The sequence below is a fragment of the Salarias fasciatus genome, chromosome 7 (genome assembly GCF_902148845.1).
Source record: "Salarias fasciatus chromosome 7, fSalaFa1.1, whole genome shotgun sequence".
NCBI classification, from domain to species: Eukaryota; Metazoa; Chordata; class Actinopteri; order Blenniiformes; family Blenniidae; genus Salarias; species Salarias fasciatus.
The window spans coordinates 10,801,447-10,816,895 of NC_043751.1; the positions used below are offsets into that span (position 1 = coordinate 10,801,447).

Genomic DNA, 15,449 nt, shown 5'->3' on the forward strand with positions numbered 1-15,449 from the left:
ATATCCATCAACATCCATCAACACTACAAACAGAATTTCCCCAAAGCCAGGAATCGAACAGGTAACATTCTGAAAGTCAGGCAAGAGTACTGCATGTAATGTTTTTTGTTTTTTTGTAATTATCACCCTTTTCCAGGTCATCCCATGTTTCACTCCCCTGATTTAAAACAGGAAGATCCACGTTTATCGACAATATACCCATCAAATCAGCCGAATGCGTCGGAATCAGCCTCTTCTGCCCAATAAGGCTGCATGACACAGTTCAAAGTACAACCAGTCAGCCGGCGCTATTTATAAACAGACACGGGCGGTGAGGTAAGTCTAAAAATATGCAAATGGGTTATTTTCAGCATGTTTCATTCAGGTGTTTTAAATTCGCGGCTGTCTGGTTGTAGCGACGCAGGGTTACACCCTCGACTGAAGGTTTGTCGTTGTCTCTGTTATCCACGCAAACCTGTCAGCCGCAATTACGGCGAGACGCGTGGCGGGCCGCCGTCAGATCGACGTTCAAGGTGCCTTCTTTTTGTTTTGGGACTCCGACTCGCCGGCGCCGCACCTCGGACCCACAAGGCTGAGCGTGTGAGGCAGAGCGAGGATGAGCGGGGCTTTGGAAAGTCTCGCCTTCCCCTTTATTGTGTCGCGTAAATGATAATAGAAGATCATTGTAATTAAATTATCAACGATGACAGTCAGACAAAGGCTGCTGCCAGGAGGAGCTGTCTCTACCCAATCACGGGGGTTTCGCTTTTGTTGAATCACAGGCATGGCACAGTATTTTCACTTGTTAAATCATGTTTTTTCCTTTTTTTTTTTTTTTCCCCCCTCGACTCTCCGATCTAGCAAGGAAAATAAAAAAAGGAAGACAAACAAAACCAAATCTGGCTTTCTGTTTTTATCTCCCGGCGAGGTCAAGGCTACAGTGGAGCAGCTATTTAAGAGTTGCCTTGCTGACTGAAAGACACGGAAAATGACAAAGACATACCTACACAGGCGGAGAGCTGAGGAGAGGGGTGGGCCGCGGGAGGAGGATGAAAGGGAGAACGAATACACAAAGAAGAGCAGCAAGGAGACATGGAACGAAGGCGAGGAAGAGGAGGAGTAGGCGAAGGAGAAGAAAAGAGGCAGGATGAGACAGACTGCAGTTATCCTACTTATTAACCTGAGTGGCAGGCTGGAAACAAGGGCTCTATTAAGGCAGCTCTCGGAGGACAAAGTGAGGAACAAGCGGACGGTCTTTCCTCTGGGCTTGTTATGCCACTCTGCCACGAACTGCCCCTCTTTCCCTTTTTTATTCAACTCCTGCCTTCATCTTTCCACATGTCCCTTTTTTTTTTTATCCCCCCCCACCACCACCACGTCTCAAAAAACAGAGGTGCTCTCATTACCACCTCTGCCAAACTCGGCGGTTTGTTCTCCCTTTGAGCGGAGAAAAGGGAGAGTTTAGAGTTGAGCCCGGCCTGCCCTCTTCTCTTCATGTCTCCCTTTTATTGTCCCTGCCGCTGACAACCTCCCCGCTCGGTTCTCGCTGCCTTTTCTCCTCCTGAATGGGTTACAGTGCTCTGCTTTCACCTCCTCCTGCCTCCGTTCTCAGATGCCCCCACATGTCTTCTCCTGTCTCTGACTGACAGATCGCCCGGGTGGGGGGGGGGGATGCAGTTCTGCTGCGTTGTGCATCAGTCGGTGTGAAGCCCGGCACATGTACACGTCCTATACAATCCCGCCAATTCAAAATGATTTTTTATTTCCCCAGAGGTCTACTCGGTAATTCTCGGCGGGATCAGGGAGGAATTATTCAGAAACATCTCTGGACCTCGGCTCCTGCTATCTAAGTCAGACGCTATTTGAGTCTAAGTGGATTTCCAAATGAGCCGAATTTGTCATGTCAGATCATGACGCCGGCCGTGAAAAGACTGCAGAGCCTTTAAGTCGATAATAATGTGTACAAGGCTTTTATTGGCACAGTCACGACACAGCGATAAGGTGAGAAATGGATCGCGGATAGCGGCTCCTTTATGTACAGTAAAGTGTAATTGAGTGATTGCCACTGGCCCTCGGTCTTCATTAAGGGAAAAAGAGAAAGCTCTAATAATCAATCAATCATCGTGAGACCTGAGGCAGAGCGAGCTTCACACCGAGTTCCTGAAGATGAAACAGACACTGGAACGCAAATCCATATCTGCAAGCACTTGAGTGGGAGAGTGGATGAGTAATCACGGCAAATTGGAAACAAGCCTCATGAACAATCGGCGGCTGCGAGCGAGCGCATGCAGAATGCAATCACTGCGCCTGTCATCCCCCCGCCCTTCAGAGCAGCTCAGATCACGGCGTGTCACCTGCTTTTAGTCAAAATACGTCAAATGTCACTTCACATGTTATCACAAATACTTCTCTGGTCTGCCCAGTGAAAGACAAATGACAGATGAGGCTGCAGGAGTAAAATAAACAAACAAGCCGGGGCTGCTGAGAGTGACTACCAACCAGTATTATCAAGGTTTTCTTGGACTAGTGTAGAATTTTACTCAAGTACAATTCACATTTTAAAACCATGAGTTGCACCCACATTTTGATTAATATTCAAACCTTTGGATCTGTTTTTCTAGCAAAAAAGAGTCTTCTTTCAACAGAGTACATGCTTTGCTTTTATCAAGACCCCCCCCCCCCCCCAATCTTCTTTATTCACAGTCCATTTGAGAATTAATTCTCACATACAGATAAACTGAATCCGATGCCTTCAGCTGACAATGTAATTAGATGCAATGAAAAAGTAACTAAGACTTTGAGTCATTTCTGAGCCGAGTACTTTGGTGTCTGAGGGACGGGGCTTGTTCTGCCTGGAGAGAGGGAGAGTTCTTTGGCTTTGTCTAACTTCCTTCTTTCTTTTTTCCTTTCTGTTTTGCAGTCAGCAGGTTCCTCTGAAGCCTAACCCTAACCCATAGGCTGGAGTCTAACACCCGAGGCTCCCTGCTGGAGGCACAATCAGAGGCGGGACATTCAAACTGCAACACAGTCTCCAGTGAGGCTTTTTTCCAGTAGTTTGGGAGAAAATTTAATATATAGGTTTGTACAGTTCTACTATCTTTACATTTATAGATCCTTATGAATTCCCTTTCCTACAATCAGTACTAACACAGAATGTAAACAAACTCCAAACAATAATCTATGAATCTAATATGGGAAGTATAATGTTGAAACTGAGCCAGGACTTGAATTTCTTTCTAGTTTCAGTTGTACTTATCTTGCTGTTGGGTTTCCATCAGGGGTCTCAAACTCAGATCCTGGAGGGCCGCAGCCCTGCATGTTTCCATTTCTCCCTGTTTGAACACACCTGAATCTCACGAAGGTTCCACCATCAGGTTCAGCAGAAAGCCCGATAACGAGCCTCATTGCAATCAGCTGTGTTGAAGCAGGGAGACATGGAAAACATGCAGGGCTGCGGCCCTCCAGGACCTGAGTTTGAGACCCCTATTTCCCATCATACAAACTCGCTTGACCTAATCTGTCCATTTCATGATGTTGGTGTCAAGACATTGTTATTAGAACCATCAGAAACAGGACAGCCATTAGGCATCTATCAGCTCTCCAGGGAGTATCCCCGATGAAGTGGGATTAAAATGTAACTCATTTCCCACAGTTTTGCTTATTTTCTTTTGCATGTATTTCTAAATCCTGTGTCTTTGGTCAACCCAAGAACATATGAAAAAAGTCACCTACTTCTTAGTCCTTCAACACAAATGATTACATTTTCATGTGAAGACTGGCGCTTTTAAGTGGCGCATCTTCATCTTCAGCTGAATTCCTTCCACTTTGAGATGTTAATTTATGTCCAAAGTTCAATGTTTCCTCCCACTGTTTACATTCATTTTTTTATTTTTTAACCTGTTTTGCTACTCTAGGGAGACAGAGTAACAAATTCTTGATTATTAGTTGAGTGTTTTGGTTGCTGTTGTTGAAATTTAACCCATCCTGAAGGCTTTATGCTGCATTTCAAAAGAATCGAGTAACATGTTTTCTTTTAATTATTTGTAAAAACACATAATTGCAATAAATCACTTTTCTGTCAGGCACAGATTCCCCCCGCTGCCTGCTCTTCCTATACATTACGCTCCTGTCCTCGACCGGGGGCGTTTTGATCCTGTGTGGACTATTATTTGAAAACATATTTCAACGTAGCACTTTGCTGTTAAGTATAATTTAATCAATGTAACAGCAGTTGAGTACAGACATTCACTTTTTCCACCTCTGCAAACAGATTCTAGTGGCTGACCACAGCTGTGTTAACATTTGCGATTTAGCTCGAGAAGCAGATATATTTGTGCAATTAGTATAAGTGTAATGAGACTCTTTCGCTGAGTATAAACCCACACATAATGGTCCTGAAATTTCTTTAAATGTGAATCTTTCTGTTTTCAATCTGAAGCAGTGGGATCATGAAACCAGTTGCTGGAATACTGATGACTGCTGAAGGTTTAAACTAGCAGTTGTGAGTTATTCTTTGTGCATTTTGCAAACAACAGAGTGTAAAATGTGCAGATCTCACCTGTATGAGGCAGCACAGAGAGGAGGAAAACAAGTATTTAATTTCGGCTTGGCACTGAATTGTGAGCAGTGTCCTGAGCCCAGTGAGGTCCGCTGCGCTCCGACAGCTGCAGGAGCAGTCTATCCCTTGGAGATGTGTCATTTAGGTGGAGGCAGCAGGTTGCAGTGCGTTAAACGACAGCTCCGGCCATTAGCAGGGCCTAATTAAGACACACTAATTATGGGTGATGGAGTGAGTGCTTTGCAGGGCCGTCTCTAAATAAATAATGAATACATAATCATTGTGCTTAAACAAGCCGCTTGAGCTTAAACAGTCGCGGGCCCCCGGGCCTTGTGGGTAAATTTTAGAGAAAAGGAGGGTGAGCTGCAGCAATGCATCATGGGAGCTGTCAACCGGCGAGAAAAAAAAAAATTAATACGGTTTTAAATATTCACTACCTGTGCTTGGTGGAAAGTGCCCAGGGGAGACTTCAACTATGATGAGGTTGTGGTGTTTTTTTTTTTTTTTTTTGCCTACATATTGTAGGCACACACACACACACACACACACATGGATACACACAGACACACTGTGGCCTTCGACAGCTTCAATTACTGTTCGCTGTTTCTTCTTCTTATGTAATTTAGCCTGGACGAGGCTGTTTTTATGCCCATGTAACCTGTCGGTTCCAATTTACCTTCGTCTGGCAATATCATACTGACATCTATAACATGCCCGCTTAGCCATTATTCATCTTCCTGTGTGTGTAAAGCTGAATCTATATTATTACAAAGACTAAATGCATTGCAGCGCTTCTCGCTTATAAACTGAGACCAACTGAGGTTTGACAGCATTATTATCATCGTAACATGTGCTTTTTTTAAGTATTTAAAGTACAATTTCACGAGGAAACGCTTTGGAGGACTGATATTGCATCTGGACCGTCAAGCTTTAGTCAACATCTTAAAAGTCATCATTGTCTAATTGCGACCGGGCTACATGAAGGCACTGAGTACAGCACTCAAAATGAAGGATCTTCTTGTTATTTTTTTTTTTGTACCAAACACATAACTGTCCACAGGGCTAGGGAGTGATTGACTGCACACATATCTACAGGAAATTGCACTGAGCTAAATCCAACAGAACACAACAGCTGGGAAGGTGAAACACTTTCTGAAAACAGTCGCACCGAGTGGCAAGTTGTACTGAAACAGAGCTGAAACATTGGCGTGGCTGCAGATGGAGCCCAACTCCGTCTGTCTCTCTCAAGTTTCCTCAAGTTTCGTCCGTCCATTCCGTCATGTTGTGTAAAACTCAAATGACCTTCCAGGAGTTCCGACATTAATGCAAATGAGGCAGGAAGGTACAAATTGTTTGTCGGGGCCTGTTCCGCTCTCTGTCCTCGTCAATATGCCAGCCTGACCTCTGCGCTCCCGGCGCCTTCATTTCCTCCCTTCAAGGTTTCCTCATGAACTTTGCGGACAGCTTCACACCACTCACATTCTACATTTTACTCTTGTTCATTAGCAATCATTCAGCAGTCATATTCTGCCCAGTTGCTAAAAAAAAAGTCTCATGTGACTTCTCTATATAGCAGAGACAAATCTCAGGTTTGAGCAATATAGGAATGCTGAAAAAAGGCAACTCTTAATGAGCTGAATGATCACAGCTTGACAGAGTTTTTCCATCCAATGAAACATCAATTTACAACGTAGGTGTAAAGCACCGGCGCTGCTTGGCGGTGCTCTTCGATACAACCCACCAGGAGTGTGTAGGAGTCGCAAATCCAAATTGCATCATTAACACTGAACATAAAAAAAAAAAAAAATCTTTTATCTCTTTCTCCTTGTCCTTAAAGAACACTGCGGATGCTAAGCTAGCCGCAGTGTGATTCAGGGCAGCTGATTAAAAGTGCTCACGAGGACTTGGGCTGCAGATGAATGGAAAGATGAAAGCGAGAGGTGTCCATCCCCAGCATCTGATCAAATGCTCCTCTCCATTCAGCAGCCCACGGTGTCCTTTGAGAAACGAGCGCGGGGCCAGCCAAGGACGGCGGGGATGGCCATTAGTTACAGGACTGACAGCGCAGTGACAGAAAATTTTAACTGGTGGCCAAGCACCCTAATAAGCTTAGAGGGGCTTGAAAGCAGAAGATAATGAGCAGAAAATAAAGAAAATACAAAGGGCGACCTCCTCATTCATCTCGCAAGAACAGTTCAGCAATTCAGTCAATAAGCACACATCTGAGACCAAAAAAAGAGAGGGGATGTTCACAGATGTTATGTCCAATTATTTCATGCAGGCGACTGTTGGCTGGCAACAAAAATCTTTACAGTGCTGGACCCTGATTTCGAAAAGCATCTTTATGCTGTGATGTCCATAAACCCCTGGTAAGGGATCTTCTTACATCTGTAGACTTAAAGAACTAAAGAGGCTTTGAGGATCACATATTACCAGATTGTCCTGCTGACTTATCTTTAAGCACCTTCAGATAAAACTGGACCACGATTCAAAGGGTTTATGTTTTTTTTCTTCTTCTTTTTTTTTTTTTTCAATCTTTAATCATATAGTCTTCTGCCGTTCTCAACACCACTCTGGCTTTACTCTCAGTATTGCTTTATGCAAAATGAGTGAAGCCCTTTAAATGCAAAATTTAAATAAATGAATGGTCCTCTGAGAGAGAAGGAGGAGGAAATATTCTTTTGAGTTTCTGCTCCAAGAAATAATCTATTAGATTGTGGCTTTGCATCAGATGTTCATAAGATGTGCATGATCATTTCTGCCAGTTTCCACCGGGAGCATCCTGTTTATAGCACACTCTGACAGACCAGTTTAAGATATAAAATGAAGGGATCTGAAACTGTGGCAGGATGAGCCAACGACGAGCCCCCAACTCTCATGGACGTTTTGTCTTACAGCAAGTATTTATGGTTGGATGCTCCATATCATAATCTTCTTAATGGTTAATCGACATTCAGAGCCATCGGCATCAAAATGCACAGCTCTTTTCATGCTTCTTGTAGGCTTTTAATTCATAATCTGGTCTATTTTTACAATTCAAGAGCAACTGTTGCACTGATATCTGTTCATCAATAAAAACTTCAGTGCTAAAATAATGTGTGGTTGATTAAAATAAGCAATAGTTTGGTTTTTTTCCCCTTACATCTGTTTCTTTTTTGCAATGATTTCTTTCAAAAATGAACATAAGCTCCATTTCTTCCCATGAGTATCCAGATAAGCTCAGTTTTAGAGCAATTTGCAGCAGATTTATTGAAACATGCATCCACCCTGTAATGTCCTATATAAAAAGCTGCAAGCCGGAACCTCTGACAGACGACTTTAAGGCGCTCAGTACTTACAGAATGTACTCAGGGATTTATCATTCTTTGTCTTCTTTCAAATATTTATATTCAATATACATACTGTGTGCATTTTTTTTTTTTTTTTTACTTTTATATTTATCTTCACAGCCTCCATGAAGACACTGGGTATAAAGTATATCTGAATGTTTTGCTTTTAAAGGCTGTTTTCTAAAAAGGCATGTTAAAAATAACGGCCTTTCACATAAAGGCTTTTAGAAAAGCGTGTCTATAAATCTGGGCTGTTTTATACGGCGAAACAAGGCCGAACAAATTTGACTCGGTTGGTGGACAGCCTTGCTCCTCTGCACTTTAATGATGTTATGAAAAATAAGGTTGCTTGCAGCATTACACAAAATGAACACAAAAAGAAGAGGGGGACCGTCAACAGACAACGGCTCATTCATTTGTATCTTAAAAAACACACAACAACTGAAATATAAGGTCTAACTGAGACACATCTGAGCACATGATGGCGAACATTTTTATTCTTGATTTCTCTCATCTGAGGAAGACGACAGACCTTTATTTTATTGACAAAAATAAAGCTAATATTTCCACAGCGGCCATATAAGGAGCGGTGTTAGCCCGCGGCTACCGTGTTGACTTGGCTTCATGTTCGGGGCACACACTACATGGCCGGCCCGGCGCACGTTTATATCCATGACTGAAGTGTGCGCGCCCAGTCGCGCCTGCCTCGTGCATTATTCATGACGCGTCAGAGTTTTCCACTATGCTGGTGTCTGTCTGTCAGCACTACGTGTCCCCTGTCCCTCCACATCCATTCCCCCTGAATGGCAATGACAAGGCGGCAGATGTGCGCACGCACGAGCGCCCAGACATGCCCGCACGCGCGTGCACGCTCACAGGAAGTCCAGGACGCACACAAAGGCGGAGACGTAACGTTGCCACAACACATAAATGTGCAGTGTTCTGAACGGCGGGAAGCTGTAGCCATGTGGGCGTGTGTGTGTGTGTGTGTGTGTGTGTGTGCGTGCGTGCGTGCGTGCGTGCGTGCTCACAGGTGCGCGCGCGTGTCTCTGCTCCGCCTTGAAGAGCTCCCGTTCGGTGTCTTATGACAGGCCGTCAGTCTGCCGCTGCAGCAGCAGGAGTGGTGGAGTCTCCGGGGAGGCCTCTAAAAGCTCACAGGGTTCTTGGGGGGGCTGGAGGGGAGGGGGGACTGAGGGGGGGCTGGGGAGTCCAGACTTAGTGAAAGCTTTTCCATGTTCACCCACCCAGCTCTGCCTCGTCTCCTCTGGCAGCCCCGGCTCCACCAGCCTCATTCCGCATCCAAATGTGGAGGAAAAACTCAATAACCCCCAGCCTCTAACCAGCCATCTCTGCTCTGCATTTCCCATTCCATCGCCGCATCTGTCAGTTTTTCCCAACATCTCTGTATCTTCCTTTCCACTTCACCTCCTCTCAACCCCCCCTCTGCTAGTCGTTACCTCTCTTTCCTCTTCCCTCCCCGAATTTTGCATCTGTCACTCTCGTGGTACAACTCCATCTCCTCTCCCCCAAACTACTGCTCTCTCCCTCTTTCTCTCTCTATCCCACTCCTCCCCCATCTCCTCCTCACCGGTAGAGCAGAATATCCAACAGTACATTAACCCTCATACATCTCTGTGAGCTTCAGCAGCAGACACGTCCCTCACTGGGACTCCCTGTCACACTGAGAAGAGAGCAGGAAGGACCCCTGTCTTCACAGTGAATGACTGCTGAAGACTCTAAACACTGCCCTGTAGCATGGGGCCCTTGTGGTGGTCCTGGGCTATGAGACCATAAAACCACAAGTAGACAACAACAACAACAACAACAACAGAAAAAAGAAACCATCCTGTTTGTTGCTGTCACAGGAGCAACTCGGACAGGATGGCGAGGGAGCGAGAGAGAGAGAGAGAGAGCAGGAGAGAGACACGAGCAGTTGTGGTGACAAACATCTCGTCGCCCGAGGCACGGGGAGCGCGCACGAGTCTCGCAACACTCCCGAGCACTTGTTTGTGTTTGCATCCTCCTCGAACCTCAAATTCTAATCAGCCCCACTGATGAGTGGAGAGGAGCCTGAAAGCAGGCGGGTCCCTCGGCTACCAATCACTCATCCCCCAGCGGTGTGATTAAGAGGCAGACAACTGTATTTACAGAGAAGACGTTCAAGAGAATGTACATCTAATGGAAGTTCGGCCGTCCAAATTCTAATTGAACAAATTTTTCCCACTCACTCTTTTGGCTGAGAGCCTTAATGCCAGTTCCTGTGTCTGCTCTTTAGATATGAACCAGGCCAAAAACACTCAGGACTTGGAATCGCATGCAGTCTGCTTAATGAGAGGAAGAGCCTGCATCGAAATGTGGCTTCGTCTCTCTAAAGCTCACCGCTTTCCAACCGGTGTTCTCTTCGTAACATGTTAAGCGCTTTTATAGTTTCTTTGATGTTGCGCGTAAGAGTTTTTTTCATTTAGTAGACTGTACTGAGAGATGCAACTGTAAAGGAGAAAATGCTTAGTGAAAGAAATATCACCTTGAGCGCAGTTGTTTTGGAGTGTTTTCCGAGGCGCAGAACAGTCACAAACGATAAAAAAAAGAAGAACTGACTGAGACAAAGTGAGAAATGCGGGGATCTAAAACACGATAGAAGGCAATGAAATGTGTGATTGCCTGCAATGTGCCATTACTATAGGACGAGGTCCTCAGAACCTTCTCTGCTGCAAAACGGGGAGGAGGATAAGTCATTATGGCAAGGTGCGTTAACGTGCGCCCTCGCACGCACACACACTCTCTATTACTCTCTCCGTCTCACACACAAGCACACCTTCCTCGGCTTCTTAGGGCTGCACCACAAGGAAATTCATTTACTTTAAGACGGGCAGTAAAAAGGACGCCTCGTAAAAAAAAAAAAAAAAAAAAAAAAGACCCTTTATGTGCAATCAATACCTGAGCCAATGAGAAAGCGGAGAGGCTCAGTTTGCCCCATTCAAACAGGAGCACGCACGTGCACGTGCACACACACAATAAGAAAGCTGTCATGGCGTTCTATCAGCTCGGCCGCTTGTTTTCTGAAGGACACCGTGAAAGGTCGAACCGGGTTACAAGGAAGGTGTTGCACCAGAATTTTAGTGTTTCTCTGTAACATGATCAGGAAAGCAATGAAAAACTCAGCAAATACAATGGAAATGTTATCATATGTCATCAGAACAGTGTGTTTGATGTGTTTCTATGCATGAGAGAAGGCCGTGATATGTGCTTTTCTGTGAACGCCAGCTGGATTAACACACGATTAAGCTATCACCTGCGATCTCATATCTGGCGTCGGGAGTGTGCGTAGTTGTAATCTGGATGTGACACACAGCCTATGAGCGGAATGCCATGCTGATTAATACGAGCTGCGATATGGGGTAATTCCCATACTGCTGCAACTGCAGTTCAAATCCTCCACCGGCCACTGGAAGAGGTACGAGCTCATTACTCAGACCCACACAAACACCCGCAGGAGCACACACACTGGTTAGGTATGGAGGAGCGTGATCCCTGGAATCCAGCATTTACTGATCAGCTGCTTTTTTTTTTTTTTTTGTAGGGGTTAAAGCAAAGTCAGGCCCACAACGGAAGAACAATCACTGCCCGTTTAAACAATATCACCCAGGTGTCAAGATAACTCAAGCAACAACTTTGATCTTCAGCACCTTTCTGCAGCAGTCACCCCTCCTCCTCCTCCTCCTCCTCCTCTTCCCCTTCCTCCTCCTCTTTTGTCTTTCTACTTTTAAATATGAAGAAATCACACCTCGGATCACCTCTTCGTCCTGTGTTTTTGTCTCTTTTCATGCATCTGGCACCAGAAATCATCTTCTGATTAGAATAAAATGCAGGATTGCAACTGAAATAACCTCCTACCTGTTTCACATCTCTTCCCCGTGAATCCTTGCTGGCAAACACAGTTGTTAGGTGAAACGCAGGTCCCTCCATTCTGGCACAATCCGTCACACATCGCTGGAGATACAGCACAGGAGAAGAGCCATTACTCACAAAGATTAACGAGCATTAACTATATAATTAGACCAGCAGCAGCATATGTATTTGCATACAGAATAAGAGCTAATTTGGTAGATGTGATTCATTATAGGCTCGCACGGTATTATTGCGCGTGATTAATGCATCTCACCAAGGTTAATTCAAAAATGTTCATTATCCGCATGTGCTAGACTGTTAGTTAATGCGTCCCCAAAACACAGAGAAGTCATTGAAGTTGACAGAATGAAATGGAAATAAATGCAATGCGCACACATTTCACACAACGCTCAACATGAACGAAATGCTGAAAACAAGAGCAATGTCAAGCAGTGCTTTAAATTAGTTCAGCAATTAAATGCTGCATTTTTGTGAAGTGTTGGACAAATAACAGAAACAAGTGCAAGAATTTGCTCTAAAAAACTTTTGAATTTCTGTTGGTCTTCAAAGGTGCTGACAGAAACTTCTTTTTATTGAGAAATGTAATTTAAATTCAAGAGAAAAAGGCAGGCTATTCTCGATGAAATGTCTTTTCAGAAAACCATTTATAACCAACGTGACAATTAAATGGAATTTCTTGGGGATTTCAAGCCTTTTTACTCTTTAGTTTCTGCAGCATGTTGGGAACTGAAAAGTGAAATGATCCTAATGTGTAGCATCAGTGAGGTTCCTCCTTGAATAGATTTACAATCAGGGCATTGATTACGCCGCAGAGGTCAGGTCAAGTAACGAGTAAGAGGATATGTTACAAACAGACTGGCAATCAGACTGAGACGCTCATTAAAGCCGGGTCGTTGCAGGCTTTTAATGGAGTCGCCACAAAAACACTCCTGAGAATGTGTCTGAAAACAGGCTGAACATAAAGATCTTCAATCATTCGATATACGTGGCTTTTCAAAACGTGCAACGCACTCAAATTCAAAATTGATCACGCACATGAAAAGTAGATCTGATCTCATGTGGTACAAATTATTGATCCATTCGTCAATCTTCTTTAGCTGCTTCAAATGATGGTTCCCAGGAGGATTTCCTAGCTGCCTGCATGTTCTCAAACATTTATCATTTTGTATTGTTTTCATTTTGCTTTCCTCTGTCCGTCTCTCACCTCATGTTGCACCAGACTGTCGTCCTCTTATTTGTTTAGTGTGGGAAGGTGGGAGCAGACTTCTCCTTAATCTCAATTTGCCCCACCCCTGTTGACCTTAAAGCCAGAGATAAAGAACTGTGTGGCGCTTACCTTTGCAGACCGTCCCATTGCCGGTGTAGCCCGGCTTACAGGAGCAGCTGTGGCCTCCCACCATATTGAAACACAAGGCGTTTTCATCACAGTTGTGGAGTCCGCTGAGGCACTCATCATGCTCTGAAAAACACAACAGACACCAGCATTAAACTCCACTGTAATACTGTAATATCTACCAAACAGAAAAACAGGCACAGACAGCGAAGAGGCAATATTTAAAGCATCTGCTGCTGGGGAAATAACACTTGATTAAGGAAAAGCAACCATTTATTTAGCAGATATATGAAACAATCACAACCAGCTGGTGATTTTTTTCGTACTTTCCACTGAGAAAAAACAGGATTTCCGACCGTGTCCTGGTTGAGAAGACTTGATAGTTGGGCAGCTGTGAGTTGTACCAATAAGACATCCGTGATGAACAGAGGATGAGTCACTCCTCTATCTCCCATCACGATCTGTCATTATTATGCCTCTGGCATCTCATAAAGGAAAAGCGTCAACGTCTGCTTGAGGTTAAAGATGGCTGAAAATAAATGCTTTAACTTGCACAAAGAAGGTAAAATAGCAAGCTGCCCCCTTGTGTTGTATTTTGCATATATAAGCCATTAGCCTTTCACGGGAGTGTTGTAAATTAGTGCGATAAAGACCCACAGGAGATGTTTTCCGCAAGTTTGAAACGAGCATTACCTAAATGTCCCCTCAGATTCAGAACTCCCAAGCTACCATCACCGTGCAGTTCGAAAATACACTGTTATGAATCACTGACAAGCCTGACTAATGGCTGCTCCCCATGTCAACCCACGGCATCCAACTGACAAACAAATCTCTTCCTTTCTCTGCGTGAAAAAAAAAAAAAAAAACTAAAGTGTGAGACTGAAGACTGAAGTGCAGATATACAATGAAACCAAAGCCTGCAGTCAAAGCCCCGATACAAAACAAACAGTCTACGTAGGAATAATAGAGAGGATACAACATAACAAATATCAGAAATCCTGAGCAGAACACTGCTGCAAAGTGAAAACAGATGGAAAAACTGGAAAAACACACAGACAAAGGCCTCAGTGATCAGAAGTAGGCCTTCAAGGCTGCAGGTTACTGATGTTGAGCAAAAGGAAAATCTTTATGAAAGAAGAGTCGAGGTTCTAGAAAAAGTAAAACTCCTCTGATCAGTGTCTGGTTGCAGATCTCTGTTATTGATGCTTCCTCTGAAATTGATTCTAACTATTTAGGGACAGCAGGTAATGACAGACTTCTGCAGTCTCTAGAGACTCTCAGTGGACCTTAGTCGCCACTAACGTCTGGTTACTTCAAAATGCATTATTTTTCTGTCTTTGAGTGATTTCCTGCTGAAATACCCACAACTTTCCCTTCAAATCTAGTTTTTGGACAATGGTGAACACATTCCTCTTTGAAAGGACCAAATAATTTTCAGACTGTGCCATTATTTTCACTGGCTTATTGGTTCCAGTACCAGAGGCAGCACGGCAATGAGGCAGTATGACGAAAGCTCTTTTACAGTAATTAGACTGTTATTTCACAGCCTCCATTCATTCGGTGGCATTAAATTGATGCACTGGATTCTAAAATAGATCTTATTTGGTTTCCTGAGTTGATAAATTACGTTAGAAACACGATAGTTTATCTCTTGAACTTCTGGCCTTTCCTTTGGGTTCCTCATTGCTGTTGACCATTGAAGCCCCATGAAGCTGAAAACACACTCAGGACTATTCCAGCTCTGTCTGAAGCTATTTAGATAACTTCATGAAGTTTTGATTGCCATGAACAACCTTCAGCTTATTGAATTTCTTCTTAACTTCATGTCTAGAAGCCATCACAAACAATAGAAACAGTTTTTTCCTCACAATAACAATTCTAATGATTTTCCGAAGCTATCCGTTCCTAACAAATATGAAAAAGGTAAACAGAAGCAAAATCCATTGCACACTGATGAATTCAGGCTGGAGAATGTGTTTGTCTTGTTGATTTCAAAACATCAAAAGTAAAAGCAGTTGTGATTCCAAACCATTTGATGGAATAATTTTTTTGGGAACTTTTTTGCTGTTGTTTTATAACTTTATAAAAATGTGAAAATTCATGTCACAGTTTGCATTTAAGACATTTCAAATGCATGTAGATTAGAAACATTCTCTTTACTGATAAATCCAAGGTGCTGAAATAGTTAATAAGTTAATTGACCGCTGTGGTCCAGACAATCAGTAGGTTGCTCTGTAATGATAGATCCAAGGTGCTGTCCATGGTGCTGAAATAGCCAATTGACCATTGTGATAATCTGGACCACATCGGTCAACTGGCTATTTCAGCACCATGGATGGTG

At 43.7% G+C, this 15,449-nt stretch overlaps 1 protein-coding gene across 1 annotated transcript in view; it reads right to left on the minus strand.

The window, feature by feature from the left end:
* Positions 1-15,449, minus strand: part of nell2a (neural EGFL like 2a) — an 86,729-nt gene that overhangs the window by 14,573 nt on the left and 56,707 nt on the right. Inside the window, exons 14-15 of the mRNA XM_030095293.1 lie at positions 13,112-13,234; positions 11,761-11,856 (exon numbers count right to left, since the gene is read on the minus strand). Coding sequence (XP_029951153.1) covers positions 11,761-11,856; positions 13,112-13,234 — 219 coding nt within the window. The remainder of the gene's footprint in view (positions 1-11,760; positions 11,857-13,111; positions 13,235-15,449) is intronic.